Source organism: Rana temporaria, chromosome 5 (genome assembly GCF_905171775.1).
Source record: "Rana temporaria chromosome 5, aRanTem1.1, whole genome shotgun sequence".
Lineage (NCBI taxonomy): Eukaryota > Metazoa > Chordata > Amphibia > Anura > Ranidae > Rana > Rana temporaria.
This window is the reverse complement of record NC_053493.1, coordinates 174668554-174684993: the sequence shown is the minus strand read 5'-3', so window position 1 is coordinate 174684993 and position 16440 is coordinate 174668554. Positions and strand designations below refer to the sequence as shown.

Genomic DNA, 16440 nt, shown 5'->3' with positions numbered 1-16440 from the left:
TATGGTGGGAACAGTGAGTGTTAGGAGCGCAGTACAAAGCAAAGCCCCACACACCTCCTCCCCTCCGGGGGGCGTGGTCAGATACGATGCCCGGAGGAGGAGAGGGAACCAATGGCACACGGAGGGAGGGTTTTGACCATCCGAAGCCCTGTCATTGGTGGGAAGGCGGCGCTATACTATTTAACTCCGGGGGATGCGTAGGATGAGCACGCTCTAAGAGGAAGTCCGAACGGACGAAACGTCAGAGCGCTGCTATCCAGCATCCCGACCGGAAGTGATGTTATGCGCTCCACACACTGAGGGAACCAGGAAGTAAGCTACAGGAAGGTTTCCAAAGCGGTCTTCAGGGATCCTGACAACAGTGAGAGTGGCATTAACACCCACACCAATTATACATTTTGCCTGACTATTTCACACATCTGGTACGCATGTTTTTATAAGGGGGCTTGTATTTATGTTTTTTTGGTATTATTAAAATCATCGAAACAATATTGCGCTATGTGGATTTTTCCTTCCCTTACATAACTGCCAATACCTGGAGAGTGAAAAAACTATACGGTGATCAAGGAGATAGATTTGTATGCAGTTTCAATCCACCATCTGACAGTGACGAGTTACACTGAAACGCTGTTTTAAAGTAACCATCTGGTGAGTGCTTTCCCCGAAGGGGACCCCATATCCCCCCACGTGGTGAATTCCCTATTGGTGATTGGAGCACATACTGTTGATACTTCTGATCTGGTCATCCTACACAGCTTACACATCAAACCAGGGGTTTGCAGCGCTGCTGCAGGACTATTTACTAGCTCTGTACGGGCTTGTTTTATTTTTCTGCTTTTACATATAGCGTACTAGGCTACCTGAAATAAAAAAAATTATCAAGCTCTGCCGAAGACCCTTTTGTGTGCATTGTGTTTTGTTACAGAAAGCCTTGAGTGATACAATAGTGCACATCCCCTTGCCTCTGAGACTGCCCCAGTGATGTATTTCCATTTGTTGCTTGTTCTTGTCTAAATGTGTGCTAAACAATTTCCCAGAAAAATTTGTGGGGTTGACTAAAAGGGTAATCAGTCAGTAACAAAGGAAGTAATGCAAGACTGAGAGGGGAATTGATGACTGCAAAGTATTTACATAAAAAAGAAAAAAAAAACTAATACCCTTCAGGCAAAGTAAAATGCTTTGTTTTTACTGAAAGCAAAATAAAACAAACATTTAAATTTCTGCTGTTGTCTGATGCATTAAGCTAGCACACAGGCAAGGCAATAACAATACATCTAAGGCAAAGAACCCAGGACATTACTTGAGGAGTTTTGGAACACTTAAAGTTGGCAAGCTTGGAACAATTATATCTTTAAATATTGGTGTGTAATTTGAGCTTTGTTGTCTCTGACTTTGCTCCACAGTTTCTATAATCGTTTGCTTCATTTCTCGGCTTGCATCTCCTCGCATTGCTAGCAGTGCCGCTATATGATCATCTCTGAAAAAGATGAAAGATAATTTCAGCTTTAAAGAACATTCTGAACTATGACACATACTTGACAGTTTCCCCATCTATTTCCCCATTTTAAGTAAGCAGCGTAAAAAGTACATTCTAAAAAACTGCAGTTTATGGCAAAGCACGTGAACTTTAGGGTGCATGAAGGCTATTCAAAGGGTCTCAACAAAGTGAGTGTGCAAACAAGGAGTTTAATGTTCAGCATTAGTGTTATGGTTAAATAGTGATCGGGGCACAGGGTAGGACATCACTCTTTTCAACTGGAAAATCTATATTAAACTCCCAACATCAAGCTTTTGGCACAAAAAGCCATACCATCCTAAAGCTGAACTCTGGAAAACTCTAAATTCCTCCCTTTCAGTGGGGCTGCACCTGCAGTGCAAAGGTTAACTGTTTTTTTTTTTCTTCTAATGGACCAGGTAAAGCAGATTTACTTACCTAATTTACTGCTCTTGCAGGCTCCTTCATCATTTTAAACCAGTCCCTGATTGTAATATTAAATCTGAGCTTAGGATATAGCTCAGCTGCTGCCTCACTTAAGGATCCCTAAAAGAATGGGTCTAAATTGTATGAGAAATGTGTGATAAAAGGGGTGCTTGGCGCTGCCTTCCACCTAAGTAGTGGTATGGATAGAGAGATAATGAAGGTACTTCCGTGGGTTAAATTATAAGAGGGTTGAAATACACCTCCAAATGGGTGTCTGTATCAAAACATAGTGTTAAACCTTCCAAAGTGATAATAATGCCTTCAAGTAAGAACTGTTGCTATATGCCACCTATGAGGAGCGACTTAAAGTTCAAGACGCTCTTCCTGGGGGCCAATCAACATGGAATGTGTATTCAAAACTTAGTGATTCCTCAGTCAACCCCTCCCCTATTTGATTATGGGGAGAGATGGGTCCTAAAAGTTAACAATATATAAAAAAAAAAGTGATCCAAAGTCGTGTCACCCTTTAGTAGGTGTTGGTGACCCGTGTAGGTTAAATATAAACCCTCATGAGCACGGATTGCTTCAGTGTAACCAATCCTGTGGTTGGGTGTTAAACTAATCAAAACAATATATGATATTTATATAGTATGCATCAAAGAATCAAACATAAAGAAAACAAAAAATCATATAATTGCCCAATATTCAGGCACCTTTTGGCTACACCTTATGAGGTAATAAATGTGTTCTAAGTGACAATCCCCCAAGCCGGGGAGAAAGTATGTGTCCCAAAAGATACAGTAGGCATCGAAAGTTTGGGCACCCCAGGTAAAAATTTGTATTAAATGTGCATAACGAAGCCAAGGAAAGATGGAAAAATCTCCAAAAGGCATCAAATTACAGATTAGACATTCTTATAATATGTCAAAAAAAGTTAGATTTTATTTCCATCATTTACACTTTCAAAATTACAGAAAACGAAAAAAATTGTGTCTGCAAAAGTTTGGGCACCCTGCAGAATTTATAGCATGCACTGCCCCCTTTGCAAAGCTGAGACCTGCCAGTGTCATGGATTGTTCTCAATCATCGTCTGGGAAGACCAGGTGATGTCAATCTCAAAGGTTTTAAATGCCCAGACTCATCTGACCTTGCCCCAACAATCAGCACCATGGGTTCTTCTAAGCCAGGGATATGCAATTAGCGGACCTCCAGCTGTTGCAAAACTACAAATCCCATCATGCCTCTGCCTCTGGGTGTCATGCTTGTGACTGTCAGAGTCCTGCTATGCCCCATGGGACTTGTAGTTCTGCTAATTGCATATCCCTGTTCTAAGCAGTTGTCTAGAAAACTGAAAATAGTTGACGCTCACAAAGCTGGAGAAGGCTTTGCAATATCCTCTGTTTGGAATGTAAATTAAGAAATGGCAGTCATTAGGAACAGTGGAAGTTAAAGCAAGATCTGGAAGACCAAAAAAAATATCAGACAGAACAGCTCGCAGGATTGTGAGAAAAGAAATTCAAAACTCACGTTTGACTGCACGATCCCTCCAGAAAGATCTGGCAGACACTGGAGTTGTGGTACACTATTCCACTATAAAGAGATACTTGTACAAATATGGTCTTCATGGAAGAGTCATCAGAAGAAAACTTCTTCTACGTCCTCACCACAAAAATCAGCGTTTGAACTTTGCAAATGAACATATAGACAAGCCTGATGCATTTTGGAAACAAGTTCTGTGGACCGATGAGGTTAAAATATAACTTTTTGGCCGGAATGAGCAAAGGTACGTTTGGAGAAGAAAGGGCACAGAATTTAATGAAAAGAACCTCTGTCCAACTGTTATGCATGGGGGTGGATCAATCATGCTTTGGGGTTGTATTGCAGCCAGTGGCACAGGGAACATTCCACGAGTAGAAGGAAAAATGGATTCAATAAAATGTCAGCAAATTTTAGATGGTAACTTGATGCCATCTGTGAAAAAGCTAATTTTAAAGAGAGGATGGCTTCTACAAATGGATAATGATCCTAAACACACCTCAAAATCCACGGGGGATTACATCAAGAGGCGTAAACTGAAAGTTTTGCCATGGCCTTAACAATCTTCTGACCTCAACATAATTGAAAATCTATGGATAGACCATACGCAGTGCGTGACAGACAGCCCAGAAATCTCAAAGAACTGGAAGACTTTTGTAAGGAAGAATGGGCAAAGATACCTCAAACAAGAATTTAAAGACTCTTGGCTGGCTACATAAAGCGTTTACAAGCTGTGATACTTGCCAAAGGGGGCAGTACAATATATTAACTCTGCAGGGTGCCCAAACTTTTGCAGACACTATTTTTTTGTTTTCTGTAATTTTGAAAAAGTGTAAATGATTAAAAATAAAATCTAACTTTTTTTTTGACATATAAGAATGCCTAATCTGTAATTTGATGCCTTTTGGATATTTTTCCATCTTTCCTTGGCTTCGTTATGCACATTAATACAAATTTTTACCTGGGGTGCCCAAACTTTCGATCCCCACTGTATATATACATATATCTATCAAGAAAATCCACACAAAAAATTATAGGTAAGTAGGTTCAGCTGCGATATCCAATGTTCGTATGACAAGTAAAAGCTTGCAACCAGAATTAATTGTGCAAAATCTTCCAATAAAGTGACATTTGTGATACTCCTCGTTGTCCTATGGTGACTATCCTCAAGTATGCAGACAAGGATGACTTTTGTGCTTTCCTTTTTAGTTCCCCGCTCACCAGATCCAGATACCCCTGCAGGGGTAATGAGCGAAAGTGGGTATGTTGGTTCTCTATATGCCAGACTGCTGCTCCACTGCTCGAATTCCAGGGCTCTCGGTCCCACAAACCAGATTTTGTAGTAATGCTTTTACTGGTATCCTCATAAAACAAACTTGCAAGGCGCAATTCCAATATTTATTTAAAAAAGGTTTAATGTTTAAAAAAGCGATCCAGATCACATCATTTAACCACTTCCAGACCAACCTCTGAAAAGGAAAAACATGGTTTTGGTTGCAAGCTAGCTACCATAACCCCGGTATCCTCTTCTTTAGTGGGCGGTCCGCTACAAGATAAAAGTGGTCTCTGCGACAGATACGCTGCAAGATCACTTATCGGCGGCGGGAGAGGTGCTCTCCGGCGCTAACTGGAGCCGTCAGTAGCGGCGGAGGCGATCCGGTCCTCTCCCTTGTTGTGTATGGAGACGAGTGTGGGGAAGAAGGCCCCACCCCTCTCCATATCACTTCCGGGGCGGAAGCAACGTCAAAACGTCTTAAAAGGACTTTTTTTGTCATAATTTTTTAAAATGACTATTTTTTATTTATTTTTTATTGCATTTAAGTCCAAATATGAGATCTGAGGTCTTTTTGAGGGATATTTACGTTCCTAAAAGTGAGCCAATTTAAAAATAAAAAATAAATGTTTTAAAATCAATAAAATAAAGTAAAATGAATAAGAAAAAGAAATTAAATGTTTAAAGCACCCCGTCTCGACGAGCTCACGCGCATAAGCGAACACATACGTGAGCAGCGCCGGCATGTGAAAACTGTGTTCAAACCACACATGTGAGGTATCGCCACAGTCGTCAGACCGAGAGCAATAATTCTATCCCTAGACCTCCTCTGTAATGGGATTTTTAAGTACTGACGTTTGGCACCATTCCACGAGCAGGCGCAATTTTGGAGCGTGACATGTTGGGTATCAATTTACTCTGCGTAACATTATCTTTCACAATATAAAAAAAATGAGGCTAACTTTACTGTTCAAGCGAAATATATTAAGGGGTAGCGGCGCTGCCTGTGAGCTAATCAGATGTAAATTCCAATACAATAGTGGGTGGTTCCCCTGGGACAACTAAATAGTGTATACAGTGCTAGGTGTACAATATCAAATGTTGGATACCTCTGGTAGGTATGCTCATGTGCAAAGAGAGCAACCTTAATGTTCTCAGGAGGTAATCCCTATTAGTGAACCTTTAGAATCCTTGTGTTCGGATTCTAATGATGTACGAGTATTACACCTTAAAAGATGTTCTGTTAGTGGTGAAGTGTTGCCTAATAAATATATATGTTGCAATGTGATGGTGTTAACCCTGTGGCATCCTATGATGGCCCAGTTGCCTGGAGGGCTAAACTGTGATAGAGTTGTGCTTGTGACATGCAAAAATTGCTATCTATTCCAGTGATAGATTAACATAAGTAAATAAATGACTAATGTCCCTATAGGGAAGTGCAAATAAAGTGCGACAAACAGATCAAAATATCTTTACAAACAATAAAAAGGTGTAAACAGATTAACTGATATATGTATATAAATTGCGAGTTCCAAATCACTTAAGGCTGGTATGAACTAATTGAGGTATAAAACCAGTCTAATATTTGTGCATATTATGTCCCACAGCAGATATATGTGATAGCTAAACATCAAAGCATAAGTCCTTGATTGGTGACTTGTGATGCAGGAAAATATTATCCAAGGACTGTACTCTTTAGCGTGATGACTTCCGTGCTCCCCCCTGTGTGATCCCCACTCACCAAATTGTGGTTCCCCTGATGGGGGTGTTGCACTCTGAGATTGTGGGGAAAATGCGACGGTATACCTCGATTGTGCTGCTTACTGCCGACATTCAGCTTCCACCAGGATGTAAAATCCACAGCAGGACTCAGGGCCACGTGTAGTCATTCAAAAAACAAAAAGGAAAATCCGCATGGTGTAGTACCAAAAGGCCTAGTTAGACTTACCGGTGACGGTATTTCTAAGAGCCTTTCAGGACAACCTTGGAGAGAGCGCAGCTCCGCCTCTTCTGTAGGAAACACCCACAGGCTTTAAATCCCTCCTCTTCCACCATGGCTTCAGTTATTGTGTGGCCTCCGGCACTGGAAAACAAAGCACAGAGAACCACAACACCATGATAGATATATACTTTACTTTTTTATACACATTTAGGGAGGGAAATAGCGGTTGTCCTGAAAGGCCCTTAGAAATACCGTCACCGGTAAGTCTAACTAGGCCTTTCTCAAATCGCCTTTCAGGACAACCTTGGAGAGGATAACCAAGTAACTTACCCTAGGGTGGGACTACTGCCTGCAGTACCTTCCTGCCGAAGGCTTGATCTGCGGCCGACAGCAAGTCCAACCTGTAGTGCCGAATAAAAGTTGAGAAACTGGACCAAGTAGCAGCCTTACAGATCTGATCAGGCGTAGCACCGGCCCTTTCGGCCCAGGAAACTGCGGTTGACCTTGTAGAATGAGCAGCGATCCCAGAAGGAGGAACTTCTCCTTTTGCTTGATAGGCTTCAGAAATTGCTTGTCTAAGCCATCTACCGAGCGTACTCTTAGAAGCTTTTTCCCCTTTACGGGAACCAGAGAATACCACAAAAAGAGCGTTTGATTTCCTGAACTCCTTGGTGACGGAAAGGAACTGTAACAGACATCTCCTTACATCCAGTGTATGGAAAGCTTCTTCTCCTGCATTAGCCGGAACTGAGGAAAATGTTGGTAGAATTATTTCTTGCGACCGATGGAAAGTTGAGGCCACTTTCGGTAGGAAGGCTGGATCCGTTTGAAGGACCACTCGGTCTGGCAAAACTCTAAGGAAGGGTTCCTTAATTGCTAGAGCTTGGAGCTCACTGATTCTCCTTGCTGATGTAATGGCAACTAAAAAAATTGTTTTGAGAACTAAACTTTTTAACGATGCACTCTGTAAAGGTTCAAACGGAGCTCCCGTGAGACCTTGCAAAACAATAGATAAGTCCCAACAAGGGAAAACTTTGAGGGCTATCGGTCTATTTCGAGCCAGAGCCCTAAAAAATCTAGAAATTAAAGTTTCTTTGGATAAAGATCTTTCAAGATAAACAGAGAGCCGCTACCTGTGTTTTCAGGGTGCTGGCGGCTAGACCTTTCTCCATTCCTTCATGGAGAAATTCCAGAACTGAAATAGTACTCTTGATTTCGAAACTTTTGGAAGAACACCAAGAGTTAAATTTCTTCCATACCTTGAGGTAGATGGACCTAGTTACCTCTTTTCTACTTGATAGTAGAGTTTTAACTACTTTATCAGAAAGTCCTTTAGATTTTAGAAGGTCTTCTTCAGAAACCAAGCAGTTAGATGTAGCCTGCTTGCTTCCGGATGGCACACAGAGCCCTGTGTCAATAGATCCTTCCTGTATGGTAATCTCCAGGGAGGTTTTGAGGCCAGGTTCAAAAGTGTTGCAAACCAAGGCCTTTTTGGCCAAAAAGGAGCGATCAGGAGCAAGTTGGTGTTCTCCTCCCTGAATTTCCTTAGGACCAGAGGGATTAGTGGAAAAGGGGGAAAGGCGTAACACAGCCGGTAATTCCATGGGTGTGCCAGGGCATCTATCCCCACTGCCTGATCCATTCTGTGAATTGAAAAGAATTCCTGGACCTTCGCATTTTGTTGACTTGAAAATAGGTCCACTTGGGGATGTCCCCATTCCTCCGATATTATATCGAACACCTCCTGGTTCAGACTCCATTCTGCTTCCACCACTCTTTTTCTGCTTAGCAGATCTGCTAGGAGATTTTGTGATCCCTTCAGGTGGACTGCCGATAGGGAGGCCACATTTATTTCCGCCCATGACAGAAGTTGATTGGCTAAGTCCATGAGCCCTTGGCTCCTGGTTCCCCCTTGCTTTAACACATAGATCACTGCTGTCGTATTGTCTGACAGAATCTGTACATGATGTCCTTTGACCTCCTGTTGAAAAGCTATCAGACCCAAATGAATGGCTTTCAATTCTCGCCAATTTGACGATTTTCTTGCCTCTATTTTTGACCACTTGCCTTGAGCGGTTTGACCCTCCAGGTGGGCTCCCCAACCCCAGGAGCTTGCGTCGGTTGTTAGACGCTTGTCCAGGGGAAAAAACCATGGGAGACCCTTCGTTAGATTGGAAGGGTCCCTCCACCACCATAGTGCTCGTTTCACTTTCGTAGAAAGTCTGAAACGCTTCTCGAACGGCACCTGGTGTGACCAGACCTGCAAGATGTTTTTCTGAAGTGGTCTGGAATGCAGTCTTGCCCACTGGACTGCCGGAATTGTAGCTGTAAGAAGGCCCAGAACTGACATAACTGTTCTGACTGGTACTGAAAGGTTCGTCTGGATCTGACCCACTGCTGAAAAGATTTTGTCTATCTTTTCCTGAGGCAGGAACACTTTTTGCACTACTGAGTTTAGGGTGTAGCCCAGAAACCTCATCTCCCGAGAGGGATCTAGATGCGATTTTTCTAAGTTCAAAATCCAACCTAGATTTTTGAGATGAGTCTGTGATGTTTGGAGGTTCGTCACAAGCTGATCCCTGGAATCTGCGAAGAATAATAGGTCGTCCAGGTATGGCACGACCGAGATCCCCCTCAGTTTTAGAGGCTCCAGGGCTTCCGCCATAATCTTTGTGAAAACTCTGGGGGAAGATGACAGGCCAAATGGTAGGGCCCTGAATTGGAGATGCCATACTGATGTTCCCAGATTGATGGCTAGGCGAAGGAACTTTTGGGAGGCTGGTGCTATTGGCACATGTAAATAGGCATCCCTTAGGTCCAGGGATGCCATGAAGCAACCTGGAGACAACAGTTTTGTGATGGAGTAAATTGTGTCCATACGGAAGTGTTTGTACCGTATTGATCTGTTCAGGATCTTTAGATTCAGAATCAACCGGTATTTGCCTGAAGTTTTTTTTTACAAGAAATATATGGGAATAAAACCCCCGACCCTCCTGCTGTTTCGGGACCTGGACAATGACTTCTTGTTGAATCAGATCCTGTAAAAGGTTCATCATGGCCGAAGCCTTTTCTTGGTCTCTTGGAAGGGCTGTAATGTAAAACCTGCTTGGCGGACATTCCGAGAATTCCAGTTTGTAACCTTGTGAAATGATGTTCTTCACGAAAGGACTTGTGGATATTTGACTCCACTGAGGGAGAAAGGATGACAGTCTTCCCCCTACTGGAGTAGTTACGTCATTTGTCTTTAGGGTTTTGATCTGGAGGAGATCTGAAGAGAACCCCACCTCTTCCCCTACCCTTTTGAGGAATCCAACGTTTTTTGTTGACATCTTCTCTATTTTTGTAGGGTTGTTGAACAGCACGAAAATTCTTTTTAAACGTCTGTTTCTTCTTGGCTGGGAAAGCCTTCTTTTTATCGGCCGTTCTATCTAAGACTGTTTCCAGGTCTGGCCCAAAAAGAAAATCCCCTGAAAAAGGGATGCCACAAAGTTTAATCTTTGAGGCTGTATCCCCTGACCACGTTTTTAGCCAGACTGCACGCCTAGCTGAATTGACAAGTGCTGAGGATCTGGCTGCCATTTTAATTGATTCGGCTGATGCATCAGCCATGTATTTAATTGCATTAAGGATTAGAGGAAAGGAGTCTAAAAGGTCTTTCCTATGGGTGCCTGCTTCAATGTGGCCCTTCAATTTCTCTACCCAGCATTCCAGGTTTCTTGCTACCACCGTGGAAGCCATGGCTGGTTTAAGGCTGGCGGATGCGGAGTCCCAAGCTTTTTTAAGGAGAGCATCTGCTCTTTTGTCCATCGCATCTTTCAAGACCCCCATGTCTTCAAAGGCCAGATCTGTCCTTCTAGAAACCTGTGAAAAGGCAGCATCCACTCTGGGTTTCTTATTCCAAACCTCAGTTTCTTTGTTTTCAAAGGGAAATCTTCTCTTAAGAGATTTAGGAAGGAAGGGACCTTTTTCCGGGTCTTTCCATTCTTTCTTAACTGTGTCAGATAACACTTTATGGACAGGAAAAACTCTATGTTTGGAGTCATCCATACCCTGGTACATTTTATCATGGACTGATAGTTGTACTCTTTCCTCCTGAATGTCAAGGGTAGTGTAGATTGCACCTAAAAGTTCATCCACATCCTCCAGGGATAACTTATATTTAGAGGTTCTGCCTGCATCCTCTTCTTCCTCTTCCTCAGAGTCTACAAGTGAGGGAAGAGTACTTGTCCCCTCATCCCCAGAGTCCACCACTACCGGCCTGGAGGTGGAAGCTCTTGGGCTTGCTGGTGGTTGCTGGGGCTCAGTATGGACCGCACTCTGCACTAGCATGGATTTCACTGAACTAAGTGAGTCCGAGAGTTCCTTGACAGATGAAAATAATTCTTTAATTTGTTGAGAAGATTCCTCTTCAACTAGGTCTTTAATACATGATCTACACATGGCTTTCTGCCAAGAGTCTCTCAAAGGGTTTTTACAGGAAGGACATTTCCTTTGGCTTGGTGGATTTGCTGGTTTAGATTTACTAGCAGTTTTCTCCTGAAACGAGAAATTAAACTGACTTAAATCAAAGCTCTCTTAGCTAAGCAAGGGAAACCACCACCGTGCTAATACCACCACCAGAGTGAAAAAATGTCCCCTTTAAGAAAAAAGATAGAACATAGCAACCACCAGAGTTTCTGCTAGATGGCCCAGCATAGGCTTCCATCAGAGCAGAGCAGGCTCCCATAAGGAGGAAAACAACCAAACACAATAGAAAGCCCATAAGGATAAGAATAAAGGCACCATTGTACCCCTCTTACCTGGGCCTGACCGGTGCTGACGGCGCCTGCATCCGCCATCGCTGTAACTCTTTCCTCCATTGCAGAGAGACAGCTGTAGAGGAAAACGCTGGGCTTTTGAATTTCCCGGGCTCCGCGTCATCAGTAGGAGCCGGAAACGGAAGCGCCGGTCAGAGAACCCGCCCTCCAGTCCCTGCGTTCCAGGCGCCAGGAGCCACGAGCGCCACGCCTCCACAGGAAACGCCGCGTCGCCGGCGTGACGTCACCCGCCAGACCGGGACCCGGAACCGACATGCAGGACATGTTTCTTGAAAGAAACGGTACCTGCCCGACCACCGGGGTCAAAACCTGCGGACTCCGGGCACCAGACGCAGCGTCCCCTATGGATCCTAAAGCTCCCGTGAGCAGGCGAGACCAGAGGACTCCGGAGCATCCCCCCTTAAAGGTACAGCGGAGGAGCTGGGATGGTTCAGCCACCACCTTACAAAAAAGGTAAAACAATGAGGGAAAAGCCTGTCTCCAGCCTTGGAGAGAACGCAGCTCCCTGGCTCCAACCTGATGCTTCCACCATGGCGGAGGAAACACAATAACTGAAGCCATGGTGGAAGAGGAGGGATTTAAAGCCTGTGGGTGTTTCCTACAGAAGAGGCGGAGCTGCGCTCTCTCCAAGGTTGTCCTGAAAAGCGATTTGAGAAAATACAGCGCTTTATTGAAAATATTGTTAAAAATAAAAAGCTTGCTTGCAAGCAAGATAAGAAGCAATGTGCCGGTAAAAACAACACCGGAATGGTGCACTCCGCTATGGGAATCGTGTGTTCTGCTAGTATGTGTTCCACAGACACTCTCCCCTTACCCGGATGCGACGTATGACGTTGCTGGGTCACCTGGCGCGTTTGATCCAATGACTTTCTCAAAGGTGATAGCAACCTCCTACGTCCTACATACAGAGCGACATACAAGTCCCTCCTATATGGGCGTAATATTGAAGCCCTACTATTGGGCTGTAACTTGTTAGATACGTTTTATTTCTTCCTCCCCATCATTCCCATAAGATGCTGGCGTATTCAAAGTAATAAACTGAAATATGAATAAAATATATAACACGGTTGCCAATGTTGTTACACTATATGTACGCAAGGTGTAGGGAATAGCCAATATATGCAAATTTGCTTGCAGTATATTTACCTGGCTGTATCGGGAATTGCAGAGTCCTGGATGTCACTATGCCTTACAAATCAGATATTACCTTGTAAAGCCAATTTGCTATTTTGGAGCTGGGGGCATCAGTATTTGATATCTATTAAGATGATGGCAGGAGATAATATATGGTAAACTAGATTAATTATATATGGGGAAGAGATATATGTGAAATTAAAGGTTAAAATAAAATTTACTTATAATATGTGGAGGGTGCATGACTGTGCAATTTGGGGGACATCTAGCAGAATATGTTTTTACTAATAACCCTCTTAGTATTTGATTTATATTGTTACAATTTAAGGTGACCATGAATTTCCTTTAATCCTGGCACTGATGAGGTCTACAAACCTTTTTATGTGTATTTTAGAACGTGTGAGCCTGTACTATTTCTCAAGCAGTGGTACTATAGATAATGTAATAGGAGGAGCATACGTACAAAACAAAACAAAATTCCCATAGTAGTGTGCTAATACTCCAGAGAGGTTGTATTCTATCACATACCTAAATAAAAATGTGCTAGTGTTTGCATAAGGTACGCGGAACTAACCCCACGCAATCCTCAATTAGAGTAGGGGTGCTTTTATGTGGTGCATTGATGCTCCAATGCCTATATGTTAGGCCCCTAATAATGTAGGGATGGAAATAGAGCCTTTTTTATGTGTGATTAAAGATTATATAGGCCCTGGTGCTTACTCTGCAGGGGTGGTATGCAAAATTAATTGAATTGAAGGGGCATGCTTTATAAGGCTAATACCCTTGTTTATACACCGATACTCCATAGGGGCTAAAGGTATACTGTTCCATATCGGGTTCGGTATACTAATCAATTCTTAGATCAATACATAAAGTGAATGGAGCTCAACTTTCATAGGAAACTGGTTGCAATGGGAATACTAAAAAATCCTACACGCATGCACCAGTGGATTATGTACTGCCAGCTCTGTGGCTCCTAAATGCAATCTAATTTCATAATGGTTGAGATTGCCTGATTAGTTTGATAGGGCAAATCCCCTCTATGTTAGGAGTAACCCTGAAGATGTTAATAGTTTGATATAAAGCAATTGAGGTCTATATCCAGGTTGAGGCCCCCTGGCACTAGGGTCCCCAACCGATATATCCATTGGGTTTCATTCTGAGACACCTGGATTTTCTTATTCCCTCCCCTCCAGTGGTCTTTAATGATATCTACTGCAAAGAAAATAATTTCTGATGGATCCTTATGGTGCACTTCGCTAAAGTGTTTTGAGAGGCTGTGATTAGGGAACCCTTTGCGTATGTTTTTTATGTGATCTCGTATCCTGACTTTTAGAGGTCTTGTGGTGCGTCCCACGTACTGGAGCTTGCAGGGGCATTCCACCACATATGTAACATGCGTACTATTGCAGGTTATAAGTTCTTTAATCTGGAATTCCTTGTTTAAGGTGTGCGATTTAAATTTTAAGCATCTTCTAGGTTGTTTCTTATTGGTCTTACATGGAAGACATCTCTGGCATCTATAAAAATCCTTTGAGTTCTGGACATATCTCTACTGTTTTTGGTGGGTCAACCACATTGTGCACTAGTTGGTTCCTTAAAGTGGGAGCTCTGTGATAGATGAAATTGGGCTTTTGGATTTTGGCTAGTACTATGTCCTCCATCAAGATTGGCCAGTATTTTTTCAAGATTTTTCAAGCTGTTGATGTTGTGTGCTGTATCCCGTAATAAAGGCTAAGTCATTTTGGTTTTTACTTTCCTTCCTATCCTTCTTTCGTAACAGGGTATTTCTATCAATACTTCGTATTTGTTCCTTCAGTTTGGCCAACTGATGTAATTGGTAGCCCTTCTCACGAAATCTGTTGATTAGAATATCCACCTGTATATCAAAGTCTTCCACCCTATGACAGTTTCTTCTTATACGTAATAACTATCCTTTTGGGATAGTCCCTTACCACTTCGGATGGTGGCAGCTTGATGTGGGTATGTAGCCGTTTCGGTCTGTTTTCTTGAAAAAAGTCTGGGTGCATAGTTCATCTTCATTCTTGAAAATTTGGAGGTCCAGATTGTCTGTTATTTTCATGCCATTTTCCTGTGAACGTAATGCCATATATGTTGTTATTGAGATTTTTCATGAATGCTTGTAACGTCTCAGCTGTTCCTTCCCACATATCGTTTATATAGTTTCATCTGGGGTATGTTGCAGTTATAGACGTATTCCTGCTCCCACATGTCCATAAATAAATTAGCTACACTGGGGGCATAACGTGCCCCCATAGCTACACCTCTTGTTTGTACATAGAATAATTTTTTGTACCAGAAGTGGGTATTTTCCATAGCCAATTTAAGTCCTTCCAGAATGACAGGTCACAGCATTAAGCTGGACCAACATGGGCGAGCTCAAAGGGGAGAAGGTGTGGTTCTCCCTGCTGTGTTTTCTATTTACAGGTCCGCGAGCCGTCCCTGGGCAGCAACAGCCGTGGGATTGGCTGACTGGGAGGAGCTGCTGATTGGCCGGATCGTCACCAAGTATCCCGCGCTGTGGAGGCTATATAAGGGTCCAGGCGCGGCGGGTGTCCAGTCAGTTTCCAGTCAGCGAAGCAGCGCAGGCTTCTGACATGAAGCGGCGTTCGCCCGGAGACCGTGAGGCACTCTTATGCCAGCTGCTTGAGAAAGCAGAAGGCAGGGGAAGAGAGGAATGGCTGCACCAGTGCCTGAGGGAGGAGAATGTTTCAGCTCCTCCTGCGCCCGCTCCCCCAGTGCTAATGAAGGGTTTTGCTGCATCTGGAAGTGGGACAAGGAAACAGCCTGCGAGAAGAAACAAAGGCAAGAGTGCAGCTGCTTCTCCTCAGCCGTCAGGTCTGAAGAACGCTGGCAGGTCTGTGACAAAGTGTGCATCTCAGAAACGGGGGTGCAGCGCTACTCCACCCCCCAGCTATGGAGGTGAGTGAGCAGGCAGTCTTGGTGCAGGATGATGTGAAAGGTATGTCGCCTGCAGTTTCTCAATTTGCTGTTTTAGTTGACTCTTTGTCTAATGTTTTACAACAGTTTAAAGGGGCACATGCTAGTGGTGCTGAGGAGTTTACACAGAGGGCACAGGTGTCTGGTGCAAGCAATACTGTTCAGTATGTAATGGGAGAATCTTCAGGGGCACAAGTAAATATTGGTGCTGAACAGGGCTCTCAGCTGCAAGGTAGTGCAGTCAAAGGATATCAGAGTGCACAGGTGTCTGGTGCTGATTATAAGTTACATCCTGACAGAGAGGTTATGGATAATTATGATATGCATTACATGGATATTAGTACCGTTTGGCAAGATTTGTGTGTTCCTGCTATGCAGGACACCAGGAAAGTGGCTTCCTTTAACCACTTAACGCCCGCCCACTGTATATATACGTCCTGTTTTTAAAGATGGATATCTCGGTAACGGCAGCAGCTGCTGCCACAACCGAGGTATCCATCTTTTCAGTGGGCGGGCCTGTAAACGATAACGGCGGTCTCCGCGGCGGATTCGCCGCTATCGGTGGCGGGAGAGGGCCCCCCCCCTCCCGCCGCTCTCCCGCGCCCTCCGCCGCTTACTGAAGCCGTCGGTAGCGGCGGAGGAGATCGGGTGCTGCTGCCTGATGTGTGAGGACTTGAGAGTGAGGGCAAGATGGCCCCCACCCGTCCTCATAGCTTTGCTGGGCGGAAGTGACGTCAAAACGTCAGTCCCGCCCAGCGTCTTAAAGAGACAATTTTTTTGTTGTCATTTTTTTAAATGACAAATTTTCCTTTTTTTTTTTTTTTTTCTTGCATTTAAATCTAAATATGAGATCTGA

General features: G+C 43.6%; 1 protein-coding gene across 3 annotated transcripts in view; it reads right to left on the bottom strand.

The window, feature by feature from the left end:
• Nucleotides 1–1165: 1165 nt before the first annotated feature.
• Nucleotides 1166–16440, bottom strand: part of EXOC3 (exocyst complex component 3) — a 385796-nt gene continuing 370521 nt past the window's right edge. For all 3 annotated transcript variants that reach the window (XM_040353404.1, XM_040353405.1, XM_040353403.1), the window contains exon 13: nucleotides 1166–1477. In XM_040353404.1, the coding sequence (XP_040209338.1) occupies nucleotides 1297–1477 (181 nt within the window). In that variant the 3' untranslated portion in view covers nucleotides 1166–1296. The remainder of the gene's footprint in view (nucleotides 1478–16440) is intronic.